Below are 22,193 nucleotides of genomic sequence, written 5' to 3'. Positions count from 1 at the left end.
CCCCAGTCAGTTCATCACTGCTGAACACGGCAACCCCTGAAATGTGCAAAACACAGGCTGGGTTTATACAGGCCGAGCTGGCAGCCGTTCCCAGCTCCTGGCAGGGTGGGAAGCTGCAGCAGGATAAAAGGGGAGGCCATAATCCTGCCATGGCTGACTAATGAGCTGAAAGGGAGAAGCAGTGGCTTGCACAACACGCGCTATTCAGGCTGGGAACGCCCCAGTGGCTGCCAAAGGGCTCCCTCCCTCCTGGGGAGCTCCGACCAATGCCAGCAAAGCAGGCACAGGCAGGGGCTGTGGGAGCCCAGGGGGAACACGCAATCCCAGGAGCCACTTATCCCTGGGATCAGGCTGTGGGCTCCTCTTCCCCCACACAGGTTTCCTCCCTGACAGCAGGACGCAGCAATCGAGGTCATTGTAACAGTTTTATTACAAAGTTCCAATCACCATGTACAGTTTTTACAATGTCACTTTTGAAGGGCTCGGCTGTGCTGCTTGGGCTTAGGGAGGGAGGGTTTTTTTCTGAGGGTTAGGGAGGGTTTTTTTTTTTTGGTTATTTTTTTTAAAGAACAGCACCATTAACGTTGAGTTTGGGACACACCTACGAAAAACAGCTCAATCAACTAACACAGAGGGGAGAGGACAATTCATAACAGAGAGAAGGACGAGAGGGGACAGGAAGAGCACAAGGAAGAGACAAGAGGTGAGGGCAGCCCGGTGGTGATCCTCCTCCTGGCTCAGAGTGGGAGGGACAGAGGGAATACCCACCCATGGCAGGGGGATGGACCCTGACACAACAGCCAGCGCTGCCTAAGGCTGTCGGTGCTTGGAGTGGGGGGTGGGAAACCCACAAGGGAAGGTCTCACCCCCAGGAGGAAGAGCTTGGCTGTGCCGTGGTCTTTCAGAGGTTGTCAGCAGTTAAGACTTTGTCTTGGCCTTGTCAGGGCACTTTCGTGGGAGAGAAGGAACTGGCCTGGGGCGATGGGGACAGCTTCCTTATTGCTTCCTGGAAGTCATTTAATCAGCAGGGGTGGTGAGAAAGGAAAGAAGGGGGGGAGGAGAAAGAAAAGAGCCCCAAGAACCCCACCCACTGCCTGATGCATACGTTGGGAAGAACACCATGCAAAAAGATTTGCCTGCTAGCTAGTGCCATGTATAAAATAACGATACGGTAACAGTTCTGGCCTGGTTATTAGAGAATATATCACCATGAAGCACAAGCGAAGTCTCCAAACGCCAACAACTCCCTGCTGAAAGTGCATGTCAAGGAGTTTGCTTAGGAGGAGGATTCACTGCGTAAAACAAGGCACCACAAGAAGGTTGGATACTGGGTCGGGCGTGAGGACACGCTGGAGAATCCACAAGCGGCGGAAGAGAGACCTAGTTTTAAATAACGTCTGTTGGCGCAAGGGCCCCTTAGATGGGCTCGGGTTTTAGCTTGTCTGCTAGAAAGTCGCTGACAAAGGCCTCCACGATTTCGGGCGTGATCTCCTCCACATCCATCACGTACTTGGCCCGGGCCGACATGTCCAGGATGGTGAGAAGGGGTGCAGCCTCGGGCAGGTTGGTGTAATCCCGCAGGGAGTCGGTCATGTCGTCCTGGAGGCCAAAAGGAGAAGGACAGAGGAGTCAACAGCAGAGCCAGGAGACCAGGAACAGTTTGCTGCTGCCACAGTATATCCCAAGAGGCTGGGCCTTGCACCAACACTGCAGTACCACCAGCATAGCAGGCAACATCCATCTTGGTGCCTGCTCTGCTCGTGGTTTGTGTCAGAACCAAACTGGGTTGGTTTATCCCAGGCTGGAATGGGACATACACTCCTCCAACCCAGAGGCGCTGCTTCCAGACCGACCTGCTGCCCCAGCCACCCCAGAGCCTCTGGGACATCCACAGCTCAAGGAACCGGGGACAAGTGCTGAACGCGGGACTGCCAGCTCTCTGCCGGCACCGCTCACCAAGGGTGGATACCAAAGGGACCCAAGCACACACCCAGAACAAAGCAAAGAACAGGAATGGGATGAAGACTTGTGCTTTGAGCCAACGATGAGACCCCACCAGCAGGTCCCAGTGTCTGGGCACACACAGGAGCAGCAGGCTGCTTGCAGGGGGAGAGGGCTGCCCTCCCCTCGCCCAGGCACGGCTCAGCTCTGGGCAAAGGCAATGATTTATCCCTCCCAAGGCTGTGGGATGCAAAGAGCCGGCACTGGCGCGATTCATCACCAAGCCCACAGTGCGCCGCACCCGCAGCGGGGCGTTCCTGCGCGCCCCTTCCGAGGGGCAGGAATGGAATCCATCCACCTGGTTGGCGGCCGGGGCTCTGCAGCGCGTGGCGGCAGCGCTGGGGAGCTCCGGTCGCGCCTCCCCTTCCTTTGCAGGGGTTTCTGGCGCAGCTGGACCACGTGGCTGGAAGGGCCAGCAGGGCTGGGCTCGTCGCCTCGGCCGCCCCCCACCCAGGTGTCGGGACGCCTCGTCCTTTATTTACAAAGGCACCAAGGAATATTTTTAATCAATGCAAAATCGGTCCAGACGGTGCTGGGAGAGCAATGGGAGGCGCCTGCTCCGGCCACGGCCGGGCTGCTTTGTGCGTGGGGGCCAGCGGAGCCCCGGGGCCAGCGCTCCCGGCTATTGAGGTGACGGATGAATGGGATGTGCCGGACGCTCCCCATTCTTCGGGCCGGCCGCCGCAGGGCCGTCGGGAGCTGCATGAATAGCAGCAATGTTTCAGCTACAGCCGGCGAGCGGGAGGAAAACGCTTCACAGGCTCTGGGGGAGGGGGGAAGGTCCCAGACCCTCCCAAAATAGCCCTTTCCAACAAGGGACTTATTCAAGGGTGCGGGGCTGAGCTGGGATGCTCAGAGACCCGTTACGGTGGTGGGAGAGGGAGCGGCTGCACGGAGGGGGCCAGCGGGGCTGTGGGAGGTGGCAGTGGGGGTCTGTCTGGCTGGGGGGGCCTGGGTGTGGCAGTGGGGACCCTTTTGTCGCAGGGCGGCTCCGGAGGGCTCCGCGCATGGAACACTGCAGCTGTGACGTGGGCATGCGGGGACGGAGCAGGCGCAGCGGCTGCCACCTGCCCAGGCCCTGAGCAGTGATGTGGAAGGGGAACTGCAGGCCCGGGGGTGCTGGGAGGTTTTTTGACACAAAACCTTAGTTTGCCAGACTGCAGCAGGACAAAGTGTCTGTGCAGGGGAAAGGGAGGCCAAAAGTCCTCCAGTTTTCCCGTTTCCCATTCTCTCCAGCAGATCTTTGACTTGGAGCACTGCACATGCCTCAAATAACATCTCAGCCAAGAAAAACATGGTCAGCTCAGGGAAACAGCTGAAATTTCACAGGTTGGGCCAGGCTGAAACTCAAACCCTGCTCTTCTTCCCCTGCCCAGCCACTTTCCTGCCTGCACAACCTCAGGGCTGAGCAGGCAGCAGCCCACTCCCTCCCACCTCCCACTGCCCCACTCTGCCTGTCCCTCTCCTACCTTCAGGAGCATCTCTGAGCAAACCCTTTGCTAGAAGTAGTATCAGCAAGGAGAGCACAGACTGAGCCAGGCCTCAAGTCTGGCTTTGCTCTGTGCTGCCTGACAGCTGCAGTAGCTCCGTGCCTCATTTTACCCCCTGAACAACAACAGCAGCAGTACCCAACTCGGCTCAGTCCCCGTGCCCAGCAGGACACAGCCCTGTGCTCTCCTCTCACTTACCTCACCCGCCACAAAGAAGAGCAACGGTGCCTCCTCCTCTTTGGCTTTGTACTTGGCTATGATTTTTTCAGCTATGGGCTGAATCAGTTGTTTCGCCGCCTCCGACTCCCCGTCATCCTCTGAATCTGCAGGGCACGGGGTTGTGGAGACAAAACGAAAAGAGGCAAGGCAAAAAAAAAAAAGAAGTTAGGATCAAAGGATGCAAACGGGCTGGGCGCTGGCAGCTCTGTCCCACAGCACCACCATGCAGGAAGCCGGAGCCCGGATGCGCCGCATGGACTTCAAAGGCACACACAGCTCTTGGGCAATCAGGGAGCAGCTGAAATGCACTACAGGGAAACACCGAACAGAAGAGCAACTCCTGCTCCCCAAATACTCCACTGCTCGCTCCCTGGTGCTGTTGGTGATGTGCAGGGACAAACAGGCACACAAAAAGCTGCTTTGTGGTTTGAGCATGTTTTGAAGACCAAACAAAGGTGCTGATCTGAGGCTGCTGCCACCCCTGCCCGCCATGCACCATCCCTCTGCCTCGGGATGGCTGAGCTGCAGCTTTACTGCTCCAGTCTCAGAGCTGTGAAGGCAGCTTTGATTTGACAGAGGTAGGGCAGAAAGAGATGGCAGCATCAATCAAACACCAGCCACCACTGAAGTTCAAATAGTGAGCTGGAAAGAGGAGAGTCTGTGTCCTTGGGAAGCATGGAGATTAAAAGATTCCAATTCAGGGACAACTTTTAGGCACTAAAGGAAGAAGGCAGAAGAGAGCCCTTTGTTCCCCCTTATGGTCCCTGATGTAACCACAACAGGTCCAGCCCCCAGCTGGGACAAGCCATGCCCATGCCAGGAAAACCCTCTGCCCTTGTTTCACACATCCCTGTCCTCCTCTCTGGCTTCTCCAAGCAAAGCAGGAGATTCCAGAGACCCTGCACACTGGATTTCAGGGTCTGTCCTGCGTGCAGGGCAGTGATAAATACAGCAAATTGTGGGGTGTCTGTAGGGATTGCTCCTCCTACAAACATCAGCTGCTGGCGGCGCTCCAGGCAGCCCTGCACACTCTGGCTAACCCAGCACACTCTGGCTAACCCAGCCCTAACCCCTCTGGGGAAGGAGGTACATCAGTCAGGATTTATTCAGCACCAGCACTTGCTAAGCCTGCCTTCTCCTGGGGGTGTTGCTGCCTGTGCAGTGCAGGCACTGGTCTGCTGGGGGGATCTCCCAGCAGGACAAAGCTGGCCAGGGGCTCCCATTCCCAGTGCCTGCCTTGCTCCAGCACCAGCTGCATCTCTGCCCCAGCACATCACTGGTGGGTTTCATCAAGACCATCCACCTTCAAAAGCACGGAGCAAGAGCCCCAGCTGTTCCCCTGATGAGCTGTTTGCAGCAAGGTGATAGAAAAACTTTGCTCAGAGCAAGATAAAAATAAGTCTTTCCAGAGGCCTGCAGCGCCAGCCCCAATCCATCAGGCTTGGCGTGGCCAGCCAGTCCTTCCCGCGTGAGGAGAGGATTTTTGGCTCTGTGCTCACATCCCCTGCTGGGCTCTGCTGAATAAATAACCAGGGTCAAAAGGAAATCTGAAAGGGAAGAAGGAAAGGAGCGAGGGCCGTGTTATCAGCACTGCAGAGGAGTGTGTGCTGCTCACAAAGGGCACACGAGGAAGCGGGACACGAGCCCTGCCCTGGGCCAGGCACAACACCAGCAAGGCAAGGGGGGCTTCTTCAGCACACCCCTAAACTCCAAACAGCACACAGGGGACAGCTGCACCCCCTCAAGAGCCTAGGACCCCTCAATTCTCTGCCTGGGATGCTGTGTGCACGCTTGGGCTGCCCTCCCAGGGCTCAGCCTGCAGCACAGCTCATCCCAGCCATGCCCTTTCCTGAGTTATTGTGTCCATTGCTGGCAGGGAAGCAATGAAGAATGAGCCATCTCTAGCTCTAGGCCTTTTTCTAACTGCAGGGAAGCTTCATGTGTGGGTTAGCAGTGAAAGGACAGGAACTTTGGGGAAAAGCCTTGCCCTGTCCTGCAACCAGGGGAATTGGGGAAATCAAGGACCAGCAGAGCATGAAAGGCTGCTCTGACTGTCACAGCCCTGTGAGCTGTGGTTTCAAGCACAGATCTATAATCCCCTGCACAGACACTTCCTCTGACTCCTCTGTAACATCACGTGTGCCTGAAGTCCCTGCTCCAGAAAGGCTTTTCCCATCTCCACCACCACCAGCTGTGACAGTGTATTTCTCATAGGCCCAACACCTCATCAGCATTCCTAGCCACAGCCACCACCACACCTTTGTTATGACAGCTCCTCTGTGCTGCCAATCGTTGCTCCACCACATCCCAGGGTGGTGTGTGGGAGCTGCTGGAGCCCCGTGGGCACAGCAGGCTCTGGCAAACCCCTGTGAGCTGCTGTGGTACAGGACAGGGGCTAAGGGGCTTCCACAGGAAGCTCTCTCCCCGCACTGGCCTTTCTGTGAGCACACAGTGATGGAAAATAGAAATGGAAGTGATATCCCTTCCCAGGGACCTTGTCATCACCAGAGGCGGGTTCCCAGCCCCGTGGCCAGCTCTAGCCAAGCTGGCAGGCCGCCCAGCCCCCTCCCCAGCACAGGCTCTGCTGTCAGAGCAGGGATGCTCCATCCATACCTACAAAGAGAACGAGGCAGGGGCCCTCATTCAGCTGCACGGCGTTGGAGTCCGTCAGCTCCAGCACGGGCTTGGGGTGCCAGGGGAACTCGCGGCACTCGATGTCGTTCAGCACCTCCACCCGGCCCTGCCGCGTGATCACGTCTCCCTTGGGATCCAGGACGATGAGAGTCGGGATGCCTGCAATAGGAAAAAACAGGGTGGAGGATCAGCCAAAGCATGAACTGGCCAGCGACAGGGTGTGGGGAGAAAGGCCTTTTCCTATGGCCTCTGGCTCTGGCAGGAGCCCAGCGAGCCTCCTGCCTCTGCGCAGCTCACCGAGTGGGGATGAAGCTCCCTGGATCCTGTTTCCGTCCTAGCAGAGCACTGCAATTCAGGAGCCAGAGCAGGAAGCTGAGAGACAGCTCTGGCATTGCCTGCCTCTCCCTGCCCAGCTGCAGGCAGGGATTGCTGCTGTCTGGTGCCCACGGGTGCAAATCCCACCCTACCACCCAGGGACCCTCCCTCTTGCACCACCATCCCAGTGCCCAGATGTGGCTGCCTCTGGAAGAGCCCAATTCCCAGGAACTCACAAGGCCTGCAGACAGCAGTGGCCAGGAAGCAGGGCGTGTTCCTTCCCAGAAGAACACCTCGTATTTTTGCCCCTACAGCCCTCCAGCACTCTCCACTAATGGCCCAGCCATTTCCACAGTACATCCCTCTGGAGACTAACAAAGCTGTGCAGAAATGTCCAGGTCTACAGGATCCTGGCAGGATGTGGCTCAGGGGATAGCCAGTGATGGTCTGGCCCTCGGGAAAAAGCAACATTTTGCCCTGAGCTATGGGGCTGAAAAGTTTAGTCAAAAAGGAGAAGCTTTGTACAGGAGGTGAACAGAGTTGCAGTAGAGACATAGCACAAGCCGCCAACTCAAATGTCACTGGCAGTGGGGCAGGTTGGACAACAGCTGGTGACCATCCCATCTGATAAAGCACCAGCATTCCGGCCACAAAACAGCCACGGGTGGGTCAGCAGGAGCGGCTCACGTTGGTGACTTCATCTGGAAAGCACACCACTCCTCTGTCATCAGGGAGACAAAGAAACATCCCACGAGGAAGGAAGAGGGGACAGCGGGATCAGGCCCCAAGGGACAAATGAAATGAGGAGTGTTAGTGCCAAGTGCTGCTGCCATGGCTCATCCCCTGGGCTTTGCCCTGCTCCCTCTCCTTCGCTCAGCAACATCCCCGGCAAGCTGAGGCAACTCAAACACTCCTGCCCTTCATGCCAAGGTTCACTTTAAAGCTCATTCCTCAGAAATACCCTGCAGAGCCCTTCCTGAGCAGCGTGTGTGCCCCTGCCAGGCTGCTGGCACTGTGCTCCCTGTTTGTCCAACAGTGGGTTACTCAGAAGCCCTCTGAATTGGAGGCATTTCTCTAGGAAATACACGGCCATCTGTGTGTCCCAGCCTGCCTGCAGGTCCAGGCGAGCGGCTGCATTCCCATCATTCCAGCCCTGCGCATTCCTGCCTGCGCTGGGGCTGGTGCTAAGCAGCAGTGCAGGAACCCGCCCAATGGCTGAGCTTGCAGATCCTTAGGGTACGCCAAGAAAACCATTTTGTATCACAAAAAGGCTTATTCATTACCTGCTGGTAATTCAGTGTAGCCCCAGGGCAGGGATGGGTTAAACAGACTGGAAGGAATTGGGAAATCTCAGGCTGGCCCTGCCCTTAGAGGCACAAAGTGCTACTGACACCAGGAGAAGCACTCGGGTGCTCAGCAGCAAGCAGGATTCGGATCGTGATCCTTTTAGGATTGCCAACCCCACCCCAAACGCCTGCTTTTCCATCCATTATACATCAGGGACAGGCTTCTCAGGTCATCAGTCAGCCTGAGCAGCAATCCTAGGCAGAGGTTTCAAATAAGCTTTGCTGATCTGGGAAAATTAGGGGCCCAATTTAGACACAGATCGCCGTGATTCTGCAGCTATCAAGGATTTCATCCACTATTCAAAGCATTCCTTTACACCTCGCCTCATCTGCATATGCAGATGACCCGACCCCCCCCCCCCCCCAATACCCAGCCAACTGCAAATACAAAACAGAATCAGAAAACAATGTTTTTTAAGTTAGTTCACATCCCCATCTTCTCAGGTGACCTTTGTGACTACTTCCCTAAAAGACACACCCTGTTTTCAGGGGACACAGACCTGCAGGACCAGGGAAACCATCCTTAATGTTATTCACACTTGCTAACCCAAATAATTCCCCCTCCCCACTCGTCCCAGGCACTATTTGTTATTTTAGTGCCTTTTGGGGGATTTGGTAATTGCCTTAAGTCATAACAGCAGAATTTACTTATCAAGAAGAATCAGCGATCAGACACTGCAATGAATATTGTATAAGCTTCGATGAAAATTAGCATAGACAGTCCTGGTTGGATTTTATGCACTAGAAAATGGATTTGGCTCCCACGGGGCCAGCATTTTATGAAAACACAGGGGCCAAATGGTTTGTTACCGAACCTGGCAAGGCATTTACATATTTATATATTAAACCCCAAACCCGACATTGAAATCTCATCTGCATGAAGTCTGTTGGGTGAGTGATCACAATCTGAGTGAAGCAAACCCCACACCAACCACAGCACAGGTGGTGCATTTTATTGCTGTTTTTTCACTTTTTCAGAAGAAAGCTCCAGAAATCTCCTCTAGCAGTGACTTCCAGGCTGTGAGGGTGACCTGTGGGTGTCTGGGCTAAAGCATGGGGAAGGAGAGGAACAAGAGTTTTTGGAAGGCATTGCAAATCCCAGAGACACCAGAGTCCAGGGGGAATATTGGGGAACTCGTGAGATACACAACAACAAGGGGTGATTCCTATCAAAGCATCAAGTCTATCACTGCTCCCCATCCCATTGGAAGGAGAGCTAAGGCCAGGGAATTTCATCCAAGGCAGGAGTGGGAGCTGCCTGCACAAAGGAGAATTATTTCTAAGCAGCCACAACACAAGACACAACTCTTTCTCAGAACAGCACTGCACCCAGAAGCAATTTACTAGATGTGGTAGGGTACAGCCTCTGACTGCACATGAGTTATGAATAGAGGCATTCAAAGTAAACCCAAATAAAGGCCTATAACTCAACTTGCATTTTATACTGAGTTTTTAAAAGTTGTAGGGGCCAACACAAGACTAAAACAACAAGAGATTTGACTCTCTTGCTACTTTCCACCACTCAGGAACTTAAAGCAGACAAGGAAGACAAAATCTTCTGTTGTTTCAGTACCCAGCCTTCAAGAAACAGAGGGAAACCTCTTCATGTTGTGCTCACAACCCAAGCGCCAGCATGGTAACCTGGACACACTCACTGATCATAAGTGCAGCTCCAAAGAGAGCTTTCAGAGGGGCAGCATCAGAACCATGAAATGCACATGTGGTTACACAGATCTAAGTTTTCATTTGGGTGGAATAACCACGTGTGGTGATCTGTTTGCAGGAAGCTTTTGTCCCAGCTGGTGTGAAAAGCCTGACTGCAAACAGGCAGGCAGCCCCGAAGTCTGCATGGAGCTGAGATTCAGGGATGACATGGGAGCTACCAGGGATGACATGGGGCAGAGGAGGGGATTGGGGTGCAGGGGAACAGCCAATATTTACATTTGCAGGTCGGCACACAACAAAGAGAGATACCTTTAAGAAGGCTGGAGTCATAGGGAAAGCTGTTGAAACTGTTTCCCTGGCTACAGCATGCCTGGTGCTCAAGTATCCATGTCTGGACACCTTATTTACAGAAAGTCCCACTGAAACTGGCAGCAGTCCTGCAGCGCTGGGCTGAAACCAGCCCTGGAGAGGGTTGTGAGCGGGCCGGGAAAAGACAGATGAATTTGGAAAGCTCTGGCCTCATGGGAAGGTCATTAAGCAGCAAACTGATGGCTATTTAAAGCAGGCTGATGGTTATTCTTGGGCTAAGGTCAGGGAACAGGGCTGAGTGGCAGCACCTGAGCTCACGCCAGAAGGGGAGTTCGGAGAGGACTCCAAGGAGGGATTATTTCTCCTGTCACTCTTTGGCAACACTCCTCCTTCCCTCCTCACATGAACATTCTGCCAGCCTGCACCCACCTGGACAATATGAAGCTGATATTTTTTCACCCAGAGGGTGTTTGAGCACCGAAACAGGCTCCCCAGGGAAGTGTTCACAGCACCAAACCTGTCTGAGTTCAAGAAGCATTGGGACAAAGCTCAGGCACAGGGTTGGATAGTTGGGTGTCCTACATAGGGCCAGGAGGTGGATCTATGATCCTGATGGGTCCCTTCCAACTCAGCATATTCTGATTCTGTGACATCACACAGAAACAGACGAGGAACAGCCACACTGCAGCAAGACCCTTTAACCACAGGGAGAAACTATTTGTACATACATGAGATCTCCTCACCAGCCAGTCACCTTGCACACCTCTGTGCTGCAGTTTGTCCCCTGCAGGAACAAGGTGCCAGCCCCCAGGAAGGCTGCTGTGAGCTCTTATCATCTTTGTGACTCTTTGAAGCCACCCAGACACACAGCGTCTCTCCCTGCCCCTTTGAGCAGCCAGGGCTGCTGGAATTCTGGCACTGGCACGTACAGTAAAAGCAAAGCCATGGTTTACATCAAACACCCTCTCCTTTGTAATTCGTGTCACTAACATAAACCAGATGCCATCTTCCTCAGCCCCGGCACAGAACGATGGCCTGCCTTTGCATTACATAAACCAGCAAGAAAATGAAATTTAAACCTTCAAGAAATAGCAAAAAATAAATAAATCAGTAATTAGATAAAAAACATCCAAGCCAAAAACAGCTTCCAAGTTTCCAGGAAGAATTAGGTTGTTTATGGAAGTCCTGTTTCAACTAACAGCCTGCCTGGCAGGTGGTAGGAATGTGAGTTTGTGGAGAGCAGAAACATGAAGCTGCTCTGCCTGGGGCACTGTGCTTTGCGCTTTGCTGTTTTCTCGGTTTAGTTAAACAAGAGGAGACAATACAAATACTCAACAAAAGAGGGGGGAAAGGAGCTCTGTGCCTCAGTGTGGCCTTTCCTACCTTGGATGCCGTAGAGTCGGTTCAGGCGTGACCGTCTGGCCTCATCAGCGTAGGGCACGGCCACCCAGGGCATCTCACTGAAGTACTGCTTGAAGGAGTCCTCTGACCTGTGCAAGGGGAACAGGGCATGGCATGCAGAGCCCTCCACTTGCCAGGCTCCTTCCTCATTAAAAACCTGGCTTGCAAAGCCTTTTATCCCTCCCACCAAAACCCATCAGCTGGGAGAGAGTTCGACCAAATTTAAAGCCCGCAGCCCTTCATGAAGAAGTCCACGGTGTATTTTTTTCCCCAGTAAAATATTTCAAATTCTCCAGGGCATCTGAATGTCAACTCATGGTGACAGCAGCAGCTCAAGCATCCTTCAGACCCCAGAGCCACAAGCCACAAAGTGAAGCACAGACCTGCTCTTGCTGACCGCACTCTGCACTTCCCGGCTGGGCAGAGGGAAAGGACTCAGGCAGCCTTTGTGATGCCAGAGCCAACCTGCTCTGCCTGCACGGGGTGTCACTGCTGCCTCACCTGTCTGCACTAACGAAGAGGATCTCAAACTTCTGGCCTGCCTCCTTGATTTTCCTGTAGGACTCCACCAGCACCCTCGTGAGGCTTCGGCACGGCGGGCACTGCAAAACACAAGCACAAGGAGGAAGTTGTCTCCTCCTCAGGACCAGACCCACACCCAGCAGGGGCCAGGTGACCCAGTGACCATGAACTGGTGTGACCTCATCTTTGATGCAGTGCCTGAACGTGGCTGGGGTTTATGGTCTGTAAGTTGCCAACAAAAGCTCTTCCATTTTTAAAATCTGACCAGTCTCCCCCTCACAGGGCCAGCTGAGGATGAGATGCCATTGCAATGCTGATGATCAAAGCATCTTAAATTCTTCAGCACCAACCAGCCCGGGGTCTTTACTCTCCCTGAGCCCACTCCAACTGCTCTGCACAGCACCTCCTACTCACCCAGTGCGCAGAGAAATAGACCCCGACGTGAGAGCCCTCCAAGGCGCTGCTGTCCAGTGTCTGCCCATTGTTCCTTAGCAGAGGCCCAGCAACAACTTCACTGAAGGGTTTTGGCCCCCAAGGGAACTCCAGACCTGGGGAGGGGTCAGGATAGAGGTGGAATGAAGACACAAGACACGTGCATGCAGCTTTTACAGATTCAGAAGGTTCCACTAGAAAAAAACATCCCATCTTCAGGATACAGGGGATCCTGTCTGAGGAACCCTGCTGGGGTTTATTCCCATCCAAGGAGGATGCAGAACACCTCAGCTGTCAGGCACCACCACACCCCTGCCCTGAGGTGAGGCAGCCAAGCTCTGCACTGCAGCCAGGGTCACCTCTTTCTCTCAGGCAGGCTGCACCCAAGACACAACACCTTCATCCTGACAAAGCCTGCTCTGCTTTTGTGCCTGATGAGGCATCTTTTCCTTATCAACAGTGTTTATTTTAGCAAGAGAGGGCAAGGAGGTACGTGCTCAGGAATGCAGTCAGAATCTATGCCTTATGCTGATACTAACCATATATTTTTACACATATCCATACATGTCTTTATTTACAAACCTTAGCTATATATATGTAAAAGATGGTGTGTTTGTATCCATATATCTCTATATATATCTTAGACTAACTCTCTGCACCCCAAAGCAAGCTGTGTGTGTACACACAAACACGCTCTGAATCATCTGCTGCCAGCTCCCAGAGCAATCAATCCATGTGTTCAGCCAGAGAGGAGGAAACATCACAGATGGCTCAGGCCACAACATGTTCCTGCTGTACAGCTACTGCCACTGAATTAAAGACTCTGTCAGGATTTACTGCACCAAGAAACAATGAGCCAGTAATAAAAGAAATGGATGGACAACTACAGCAGATGACTTATGGGTCTCTGCAGGGTCTGTGAGTAAGGGGACTTTTTTTTTCCCCAATTTGGCTCATTTGGGTTTTTTCCAAATTGGAGGAAGATGGATTTAACACCATCTCCCAGCACAGCAAACCTCAGCAAGGGAGAATAGTAACATTTTTTTCTGTTCAATTTCTAAATAATGGGAAATGCATTAACCTGAGTGTGATGTCAGTGATAAAAGTCCCACTCAGTATTCTGCAAGGATTCTGCTCCCAAGGTATGGAAAGTCTGGGCCCTCATAATGTCTGTCCATGTGCCTCCATTAGGGAAAAATCCAAACTTCATGTTTGAGTTAGCCTAACCTTTTCCTCATTAGCACTCCAGACAAGAATCCTGGAGGGAAATTCTTTGTTCTTTTCAGTAAGCAAAACCAAAACACAAGATCTGGCAGGAATTATGCAGAAAATTTTACTCCAAAAATAGCACGGTGCTTTGAATAGTTAAGTATGACAATAGTTCTTTGTTCCCTCCCCCCCCCAGGCCATTCAGAATGAACTGAGATGAAAAGGCAGCTGGGTGTCCATGTTTCTGTGGCACAGGGGACTCCAGGTCTTACCTTCAGGGTCATCTCGGATGACCAGGAGGCCGTTCCTGCAAACCACCTTCCCACTGGAGGCATCGATAAATATTAGGGAAGGAATGTTGGAGACTCTGTACTTGTTCCACAGCTTCAGCTGTAAAAGAGATTGGAAGGGGAGATAAGGAAGGTAAACTTGGCTTCGTGAAGAGGAAGATTTTGGAGCATTAGCATCTTTCAGAGCAGAGGTCAGAGGTGAACAAAGAAACAGAGCTGGTGCTTCAGGGATGAGTGTGAAGGAATATGAGGAACAGCTGCTGGCCCAGTGCCCAGAGAGACCCTCACCATCACCACCATCCCCTCAGGACCTCAGGTGACACCCCTGTGTGTCTCCCACCTTCTGTGGGCTTGCCCATGAGCAGAGGCAAAGCTTCTCCTCCTGCTGCTTTTACCTCTTTGCAAGTAAAATGGGGATAATACTTGCCATGCTTTGAGCTCTTTGTTTAGAAGAGATGGTAAGCACAAATACTTTTAATGCCACTGCTCTGAAGCAATTTGTAATGCTTCCCTGGCTGTTTCCTCCCCTCCCATTTCCATGTTCATTAAACAAACCAGCAACCCCTGCCAACACACAGCCAGGCTGAGCCACAAGGCCAAGACTCAAAAAAATTATTCTTCTGCAACTGGGGCTTCCCGGGTTTGTTCCCAGGAGCTGATTAAGGGCTTTGACATCAGCCTGGGGGCCCAGCTCATCCATCCTGCACTGCCAGCTTTGCAGGCTGATGGCCACATTTTGGGCATCCCAGTCTGGATGGGCCTGTCTGCTGGCCACTACATTTTGCAGCGAGCTCGGCTCTGCACAACATCGCTGACAGAGCCCTCTGGGTGTCACACACTCCTGGGCTCACGTTCCCCAGGATATGTTTCTGGCACAGGATAATTTAGAGCTTATTTCATGCACAGAAGCTGGCTGGGATGAGGAACAGGACCAACAGCTGCTGGCACAGCCCAGCCTGCAGGTGTGGGCTGGCAGGGCAGCTCTCCCCACCATGCACGGAGGAGCTGCTGCCATCACCTCATTTTCCTTACATCGCTCCAAGCATTTCAATCCAAAGAGCCCAGTGGTGAGTTATCAAACTCTCAAACAAAAGCCAAACCATAACCAAGAGCCAAATGGGAAAGGAAACTAATCTCCACTTTCCCCTAACATCAAGCTCTACTCTGAAAAGCCCCTCGGCACCACAAGGTGCTCCAGTTTGGAGAATAAAGCCCAGGCACTGGAGAAGCACAGAAGGGACCCAGCAGTGCCATCCAGTAAAACCACCATGTGCTGCTGCTTCCACCAGCATCTCACAGAGAAACTGCACCCACGTGTTCCCAGAGGAAGAACTCTGCAGATGGCTGTCTCTGATTTGCAAAAAGAGGCAATCCCATTTCCCGAGATGGGAATGATCTGGGGACATAGAGAGAGGCGAGGTTTTGTGTCCTACCCCCCAGACTTCCATTTCCAACAGACATATTAATGAATTCACAAACCAAATGGCCTTGGGCATGAAAAGAATAAAGAAACTGTACTCAGTGCAAACCAGCCCCCTCATAATGACAGTGTTCAAACCACAGAAGGTAAAATCCACTTCTGTGAAGTTTAAAGGGTGGGGGAAAGCTCTTTATAAGGATCACAGGCATTTAACAGGGTGCTGCAAACAATAAGGAAATTACAACTAGCAATCGGATTGTTCTCTTTAAATACTTGCTTACATTACACTTCATTTTGCCAAATCCTTTGTATACCGAAGCAGCTCCCCCGGGGCATCACGGTGGGTCCTGGCAGTTTTGCTTGGCTGGGGAAGCAGCAGGGTCTGCACTTCAGAGCCAAGAGGCTGCATGGACTCGCTGTGCTCAGAGGGATGGGGCTGGAACACCCCAGACAAGGGTATAACAGCAAACCAAACCTGCTCACAGCACTGCAGCAAGCGTGGCATGGCTGGCTCCAGGCAGTCTATGAGGTCCACCATATGTGGCAACTCTTGCCAACAGCTGGTCCTGGGTCTTCTCAGGATGTGTAAACCATCAGATCTCACTGGACACAAACTGCAGGCACTGCTCTTGGCTTCCCAGACATCGATGGCACAGGCAATCTGCAATCCAGACACTCTGTCCCCATGAAATCAGGAGTTGCCACTTCTCACTCATCAGTCAGGGTCCACAGAAGAATGCCTCAAGCAAGCATGAAGCCAGGTGTGTGTCAAAAGGGTCAAAAAGCATCAAAAGAGGTCAACATGACATCTCTTGCTGCTGGGGGAGCACATCCATCACTAAGCTCTGAGACTTGAACCTAAAGACCATCATGTCATGCTCAGTCACACCTTGGGTAAATGAGAAAAAGCAATTCAAATGGAAAGGTTTTACCCTGCACCTGTGCAAAAGCTCCCAGACACAGCCCACCAGCCCAGATAACACCAAACCAAACCAAGTTTCAGAGCTTCATACAGGCTGAGCAGCACTTCCTATTTTTAACAGATTTGCTGCCTGGGTTATCACTGGATCTCATCACACAACAGCAATGAACAAACACAACAACTGCACATAAAGCAACTGGAGTAGGGTTGCCATTTGAAGCCTACTATAAAAGCCTTGAATTGGAAGTTAGTGGTCTCGATGCACTAACCATATTAATTCCATCCAGGAATGTGCTGTTTAAAGTGGGAGCAGTTTGGTTTGACGAGTCCCCTGTGCACCAGGAAAGCTGATGGGGAACGAGAAACGCACGTGCCGCAGGAGGAGTGCCAGGATCTACCACAATTCCCACCACCCTGGCCCACAGCAGCCAGATTCCAGCCTTTCCAGAGCCTGTCAGACATTTGGCAAGGAAGCCTGATGGCTCCTTTTACTGCAGGTCTGACCTGAAAGAGCAGAACCTTGATAGGAAATGGGCTGGTTGATTTTAGCCAAGCTGAAGACAGCTCCCTGTGGGATTCCCACGCTGTGCCATTATTTTGCACCTAAACTGCAGCTTCCAGCAAGGACATCTGATCTCCACCTAGAACCACTGGGATGACCCAACCTGTCCTGTGGCAAACCATTGTGCTAGTTAGCTTTTCTCAGGGTAAAATGCCAAGGATTTGCACATGTGAAGGTTCTGCAAAGGGGACAAGCTCAACTTACACCCACTGGTCCATGCAGAAAGGGAAATCCAGGAGAAAAAAGGCATCCCTGGTATGGGTACCTGCACAACCACACACCTCACACAGGATTCTGTGTCAGGCTGGGTGTGGGATGCAGAAAGCAAATTACAACTTGCTGTGAGACTGCGGGCTGATGGGATGATAGCTCAGGCAGCAGGGCAGAGTGCTGCCTCAGCAACTCTGAAAAGCTGTTTTTCCTGCCATGAAGAGGATGACATAGAAATAACATACTCCACACACTCTAAGGATTTGATCATCCATTTAAAGAGGGGATCTCTGCTCTGCTTCCCAACAGCTGTTACAAATCTGTGGGATCAAGCCAAAGCTAACACAGATGTGGAAATAATCTACGGACTATTCAGCCTGAAAGCAGCTGATCCTCTCGCAGCGCCCTTCGCTTCTGGTTCAGGCCTGCTACAGTCACCCACTGGAGAAGGAGTGAGGAAATACAGCCCCTCACAAGACTCTATGCAGGCTGAGCAGCCTTACAGGAACTTCCCTGGCTCCTGTGCAGGTGGTTTAGTGCAGGCGTCCAGTGGAAAAACCAGAGTCACCAGATTCCTCGGGTAACTTTATCCCTGCACAAAAGCATCGCCAGACACCCTGGAAACCACAAACCCTGGAGGCTCCCTCCATGACTCCATCCACAGCCAGCTGTGAGAGGCTTTCAGAGATCACTCATGATCTGAGGGCTGAGGTGATCCCCAGACATCAACCATGCAGCAGCACAAGGCTGCTCTCCCCACCAGTACTGGCTCCATTATTCCTCTCATCCTGATGACTGGGAATTCCTGGCTGAGAGGCTGGGGAGACGTTTGCAGACAGCCACAGTAATTTTTCCAGATAAAGGTGTCAGATGAGAGGTCTCGCCAGCAGCCCACGGCTGTTTCTGCACAGGGCTGGCACCCGGCCGGGGCGGATGAAATCCCCTCCTGCTCTGCTCGCTCTGCTGGGGAAGGGATCCCCCACTTCCAACAGCTGCCGGGCGCTATTTTTGGTTGTGCTGATTGATTTATCAGTCCTGGTCGCATTCACTCGCTCACATAAACCCTGAGCTGCAGCAGTGAATGCTGGCAGAGATAAAGCACAACTGCCTGCAGTGCACTGAGTCCTGGCTGCTGGGAAAGTGGTCCTCCCACCCTCCTTGGGGGCTGCGTTTCTCTGCTGTTGTGTGAAACTGGACCATAAAAGCTCTCACGCTTCCCTCTTCCGTAGCATATGGAGCTGACTCCACCCAGGGATGCAGAGGGCAGAAATGGTCCCTACTCATCTTGCAATCCACACCTTCACCCTGACCAGCAAGAGAAGAGAAAGACAGTTTAAATACTCAAAGGCAGCAATAAATGAACATATTCCTGCTGTGGCTGGCTGCTGCTTGGTACTAGCACAAATGTAAAGCCACTTTTCTAAAAATTCACCCTTACAGGCAATACCTCCAAGGCTCTGGAGAATTCTGGTGAGGCTTTGGAAAGATCCCACCTTCCAGCAGCCTCATGAGTGACCATGTGAGAGCACAGAGGGGTTTCCATTACAGCATGGGCTCAGCTCTTGCTGGCCTCTCATTCAAGAGCCACAGGCTGAAACATGAAGTCTGAGGAACACACAAGCAGCACTCAGGTGGAAAAGTGCCCTTGGTCCAGAGCTGCAGGGACCAGCAGAGCTCAGTGTCCAGCTCTGCCACACAGCGCAGCTCCGGGCTGAGGTATCCATGGCCATTCCCAGTGCTCCAGCGCTGTGGGAACCCCTCTGTCCTCGCTGACTGACAGTGTTAAACTGCAGCTTTTACATCGTGCCTTAAAGGGTTTACAAGCACCAGGGGCCACCCAGGCTCTGCAGACAACAGGCTGCTCCCTCTCCCTGTCGATTTAAATCTAGTTCACGCCTGTCCTCACAACTCAAGCTCAGCTTGGACTAAAGCTCCTCTTCCAGCCCTCCCTCACTTTTCCTTCATGCATCAGGGAACCCCCTGAGCAGAAGGAGAATGTGGTGAGGGAAAAGCACACAGCCAAGTAGTGGGGGGAGACCAGATGGTGCACGCCAAGGTCTGACCCTGTGACACGGAGGAGATCGAGCGAGGCTTGGGATAAATTAATGTCCATTGTGCTGTTGCTTCTCTCTGAAAGTAAATCAAAATCTAATTACAAAATACAATGGTGAGAGAGATGTCTGCTCCGGGAACGTTAATGAGCTGAGGAGGGAGGATTTGGAATGGTAATAAACAAGATTGATGTGAACAGCTGAGACGGACAGCGCAGGGCAGCGGGGCTGTGGGTCCATACGGACCCCATCGCTCCCCTCCGTGTGCATGCTGCCTGCAATGGCTGAAAGCCCAGTTAAAACCAACCAGTTTCCCCTGGCACTCGGCCTGGCAGCACCTGCTGTGGACATTCCAGCAACATGACTCGGTGCTATCAAAAACCTGAAAAAAACCAACCCAAAAGTTCTGCTTGTCGCTTCCATCCTCTCCTTGCTACGGCTCCATGGCGGGAGACTGGCACAGCACGGTCCAGCTTGTGGCTGCCCACATCACCCCACAGCTGCTGGAGGGACAGGGGAGACCCTGGGCTTTTGTTCTTCCTGACCAGGGAACACAGCAGCAGCAGGTTTGGAGGCGAAGCAGAAGGAAATCCTCTCCACGGGTTTCTGGCACGGCGGCCGAGGGCTGCTCTTTGTTCCCTGAGGAGCTTCACAGCCAAAGCCTGCGATGAACCTGGGCCAGCCCAACCTCATGTCCTGGTGTTTCCTCCCATCTTCTTCCCTCACCACCCTGTTCCCCAGAGCTGGCTGCTGCTCTTTGCAATTTCCCAGGCTGTGCCATCGGAGGGACTGCGAGCTGAGCGTTTTGTTTGAGGGCAAGGCAGCATGTGGCTGGCTCTGAGCACAAGCTGCCTGCTCTCCCCCCGACACACACACAGGCTGACAGGCTGGATCCTCCGCAGCCCACATCTGATAGGAAAACATTTAATTTGAGCAGAGCTGAAGAGCAGTTAACATGATGTATGGAGAGCAAAGCCCCAGAGCCCGCAGCAGACACGGGAGCTGCCCGGTTGTTTTACATGTGCAGGTTTCAGAGAGGTGCTGGGATGGCAGCTCGATTTGATCTCAGGATCAGGAAGAAGCAGCATTTGACTTAACATACAGATAACAACACAGGCAGGAAATCAAGCAGGGAGGATGCCACCAGACAGGCTGGTCTAGCAACACTATGAGGATGCTTGTCATAAATATTTTTTTTCAAGTGTTCCTCAAATTGTATTCAATAGCCCAAAGAATGCAGAATTTAAGGATGCAGCATTGCACCCAGGACTAGGAAATACACCTCCATGTATTTCCAATAAATGGGTTTTTTTCCTTCCTTGTGTACACCTTGCTTTACCTCTTAAAAAGGGGCTTGCACATGAACAAGGTATTTAATAAACAGTTTTTCTTTCTGCAAACACACAAAAAGCAGTGAGGGCAGCAGGAGTTAAAGCGTATGTGGGAAAAATTTAAGACACATGTAGAAGTCTATCGTCCATGACCCCTATAAATTACTCCCCCAAATGACTAACATTGAGTAAGAAATAGCTATGTAAACACAAAAGCAATAAGAAAAAATTATCATTTCTGTCTATGGGAAAGGGATATTTTTCCATCTGTTTATAGGAAAGGCGAGGGGTGGGGTGGGAGTCTGGGATGTTGAATTGGAGTTCAGGGCCTCCCTTGGTCCCACGTCTCATCTGTCACTGGAAGTGGGACAGTTGCCAGAACAGGGTTTCCTACCCACTGCTTTTGCCTTTGCTGCTACTGTTCACTTGAGTGCTGGCAGTAATCTCAAGGTCAAACACCTTGCAATCCCGGATCATTAAGAAACAAACACTTCTGAAAAGCCTTGAGTTAAGACAGAGTTCCCACCAAACACAAAAGCCTTTTAAATCAGCAGGGAAATCGGGATTTATTTTTTGTTTTGTTTTGTTTAATGCACACAATGAGGTATTAGTGGGGTTTCTGTTTTGTTTTCAGTGGTTAATCCGAGAGGGAACCTTACACAATCAGACCAACAAAATCCTGGAAAACAATGGAGTATTTGTTAGCACTGTAACACACCCTGGGGAGTGAGGGCTCCAGGACACCGCAGCCAGGAGGCTCCAGAGCAGTGACAAGCCAGCACCAGGACATCTCCCAGACCAGCTACACAAAAGATTCCTGTAAAACTACCAAGACATCACAGATACCCTCTTGTGCCCACTGCTGCTGAGGTACCCACTGGGTGGATGGCAAATTTGCTTTTCCACAGCACCTTTTGAAATTCAATAGCTCATCCATCACATCACTGTGATGCTTCCTTACAAAAACCTCCACTCAACACAGCTCTTACATCACTGCAAGCACTCACACTGTTTAAAAGCAGCCACTTTTCTCCAGCTGATCTCAGGGTGCACTGGTTGGTCTGGTCCCCCCTACAGCTGCATCCATCTCGGTGTCTCAGAGCCGACAGCAGTGAATCTCATCCGGCAGCACTCCTGGTTTGCAACCCAAGGAGGATTTTCATGCAAAGGTTACACAGCTGCAGAGCTACAAAGGCCATAACCACAGCCCTGGCTGCAGGGGCAACTCGGGGCTTTGCATGCAACAGGCTCCGCTCCCAGCTTGGGAGGGCGGTACAGCTCAAGGGATTCACTCCATAACCACAGATCAAAATATGCCAGGAACTAACCAGAGCCAGGTGCTCTCAAGCTCCAGCTGGAAAGAGCAATCCCTGCCAGTGACAGCTCCGAGTAATCCTGCTCCTTCTCAGCTCTTGGGGTGGAAGGGATCCCACAGCTTGTGCTGGCCTGGAGCAGCTGCAGTGCTCACAGGGACTTCTCCTTTGGAGTCCCAAGTCCATCCTGAGCAACATCACACCATCAAAACTGCTCTGAGCAAAACCACTGATGATGATGTGTTCTCAGGGCCTCTGTGCCCTCCTATCATACTTCACCAGCACAGCTGAGCCCCAGAGCTGTGCTGGCCTAAGCCAGCACTGGGTGCCCTGCAGGGAAGAGCATCCGAGTGAGGTGTGACACGAGCAGGACAGATGTAACACAGGCTGCTGGAAAATGCTCTCATGCTGGGCACTTCTCTCCCTCCTGCTCCCCAAACTGACACTCAGCCCCTCAGCAGAAAGGCTGGAAATGAAAACCTGCCCCAGCCAATGACCTCTAAATGGGAAAATGCCACCGAGAGTCCCACGTTTGCAATTAATCACCTGCA

The 22,193-nt window shown here is 52.3% G+C and overlaps 1 protein-coding gene across 1 annotated transcript in view; it reads right to left on the bottom strand.

The window, feature by feature from the left end:
• Nucleotides 1-412: 412 nt before the first annotated feature.
• The window catches only part of NXN (nucleoredoxin), a 47,084-nt gene continuing 25,303 nt past the window's right edge, over nt 413-22,193 (bottom strand). The window contains exons 2-8 of the mRNA XM_068210600.1: nt 13,816-13,933; nt 12,317-12,450; nt 11,882-11,982; nt 11,363-11,469; nt 6,324-6,503; nt 3,690-3,814; nt 413-1,599 (exon numbers count right to left, since the gene is read on the bottom strand). Coding sequence (XP_068066701.1) covers nt 1,417-1,599; nt 3,690-3,814; nt 6,324-6,503; nt 11,363-11,469; nt 11,882-11,982; nt 12,317-12,450; nt 13,816-13,933 — 948 coding nt within the window. The 3' untranslated portion in view covers nt 413-1,416. The remainder of the gene's footprint in view (nt 1,600-3,689; nt 3,815-6,323; nt 6,504-11,362; nt 11,470-11,881; nt 11,983-12,316; nt 12,451-13,815; nt 13,934-22,193) is intronic.

This window comes from Anomalospiza imberbis, chromosome 20 (assembly GCF_031753505.1).
Source record: "Anomalospiza imberbis isolate Cuckoo-Finch-1a 21T00152 chromosome 20, ASM3175350v1, whole genome shotgun sequence".
Lineage (NCBI taxonomy): Eukaryota > Metazoa > Chordata > Aves > Passeriformes > Viduidae > Anomalospiza > Anomalospiza imberbis.
Note: the sequence above shows the minus strand (reverse complement) of the source record. Positions and strands in the feature narration are given on the sequence as shown.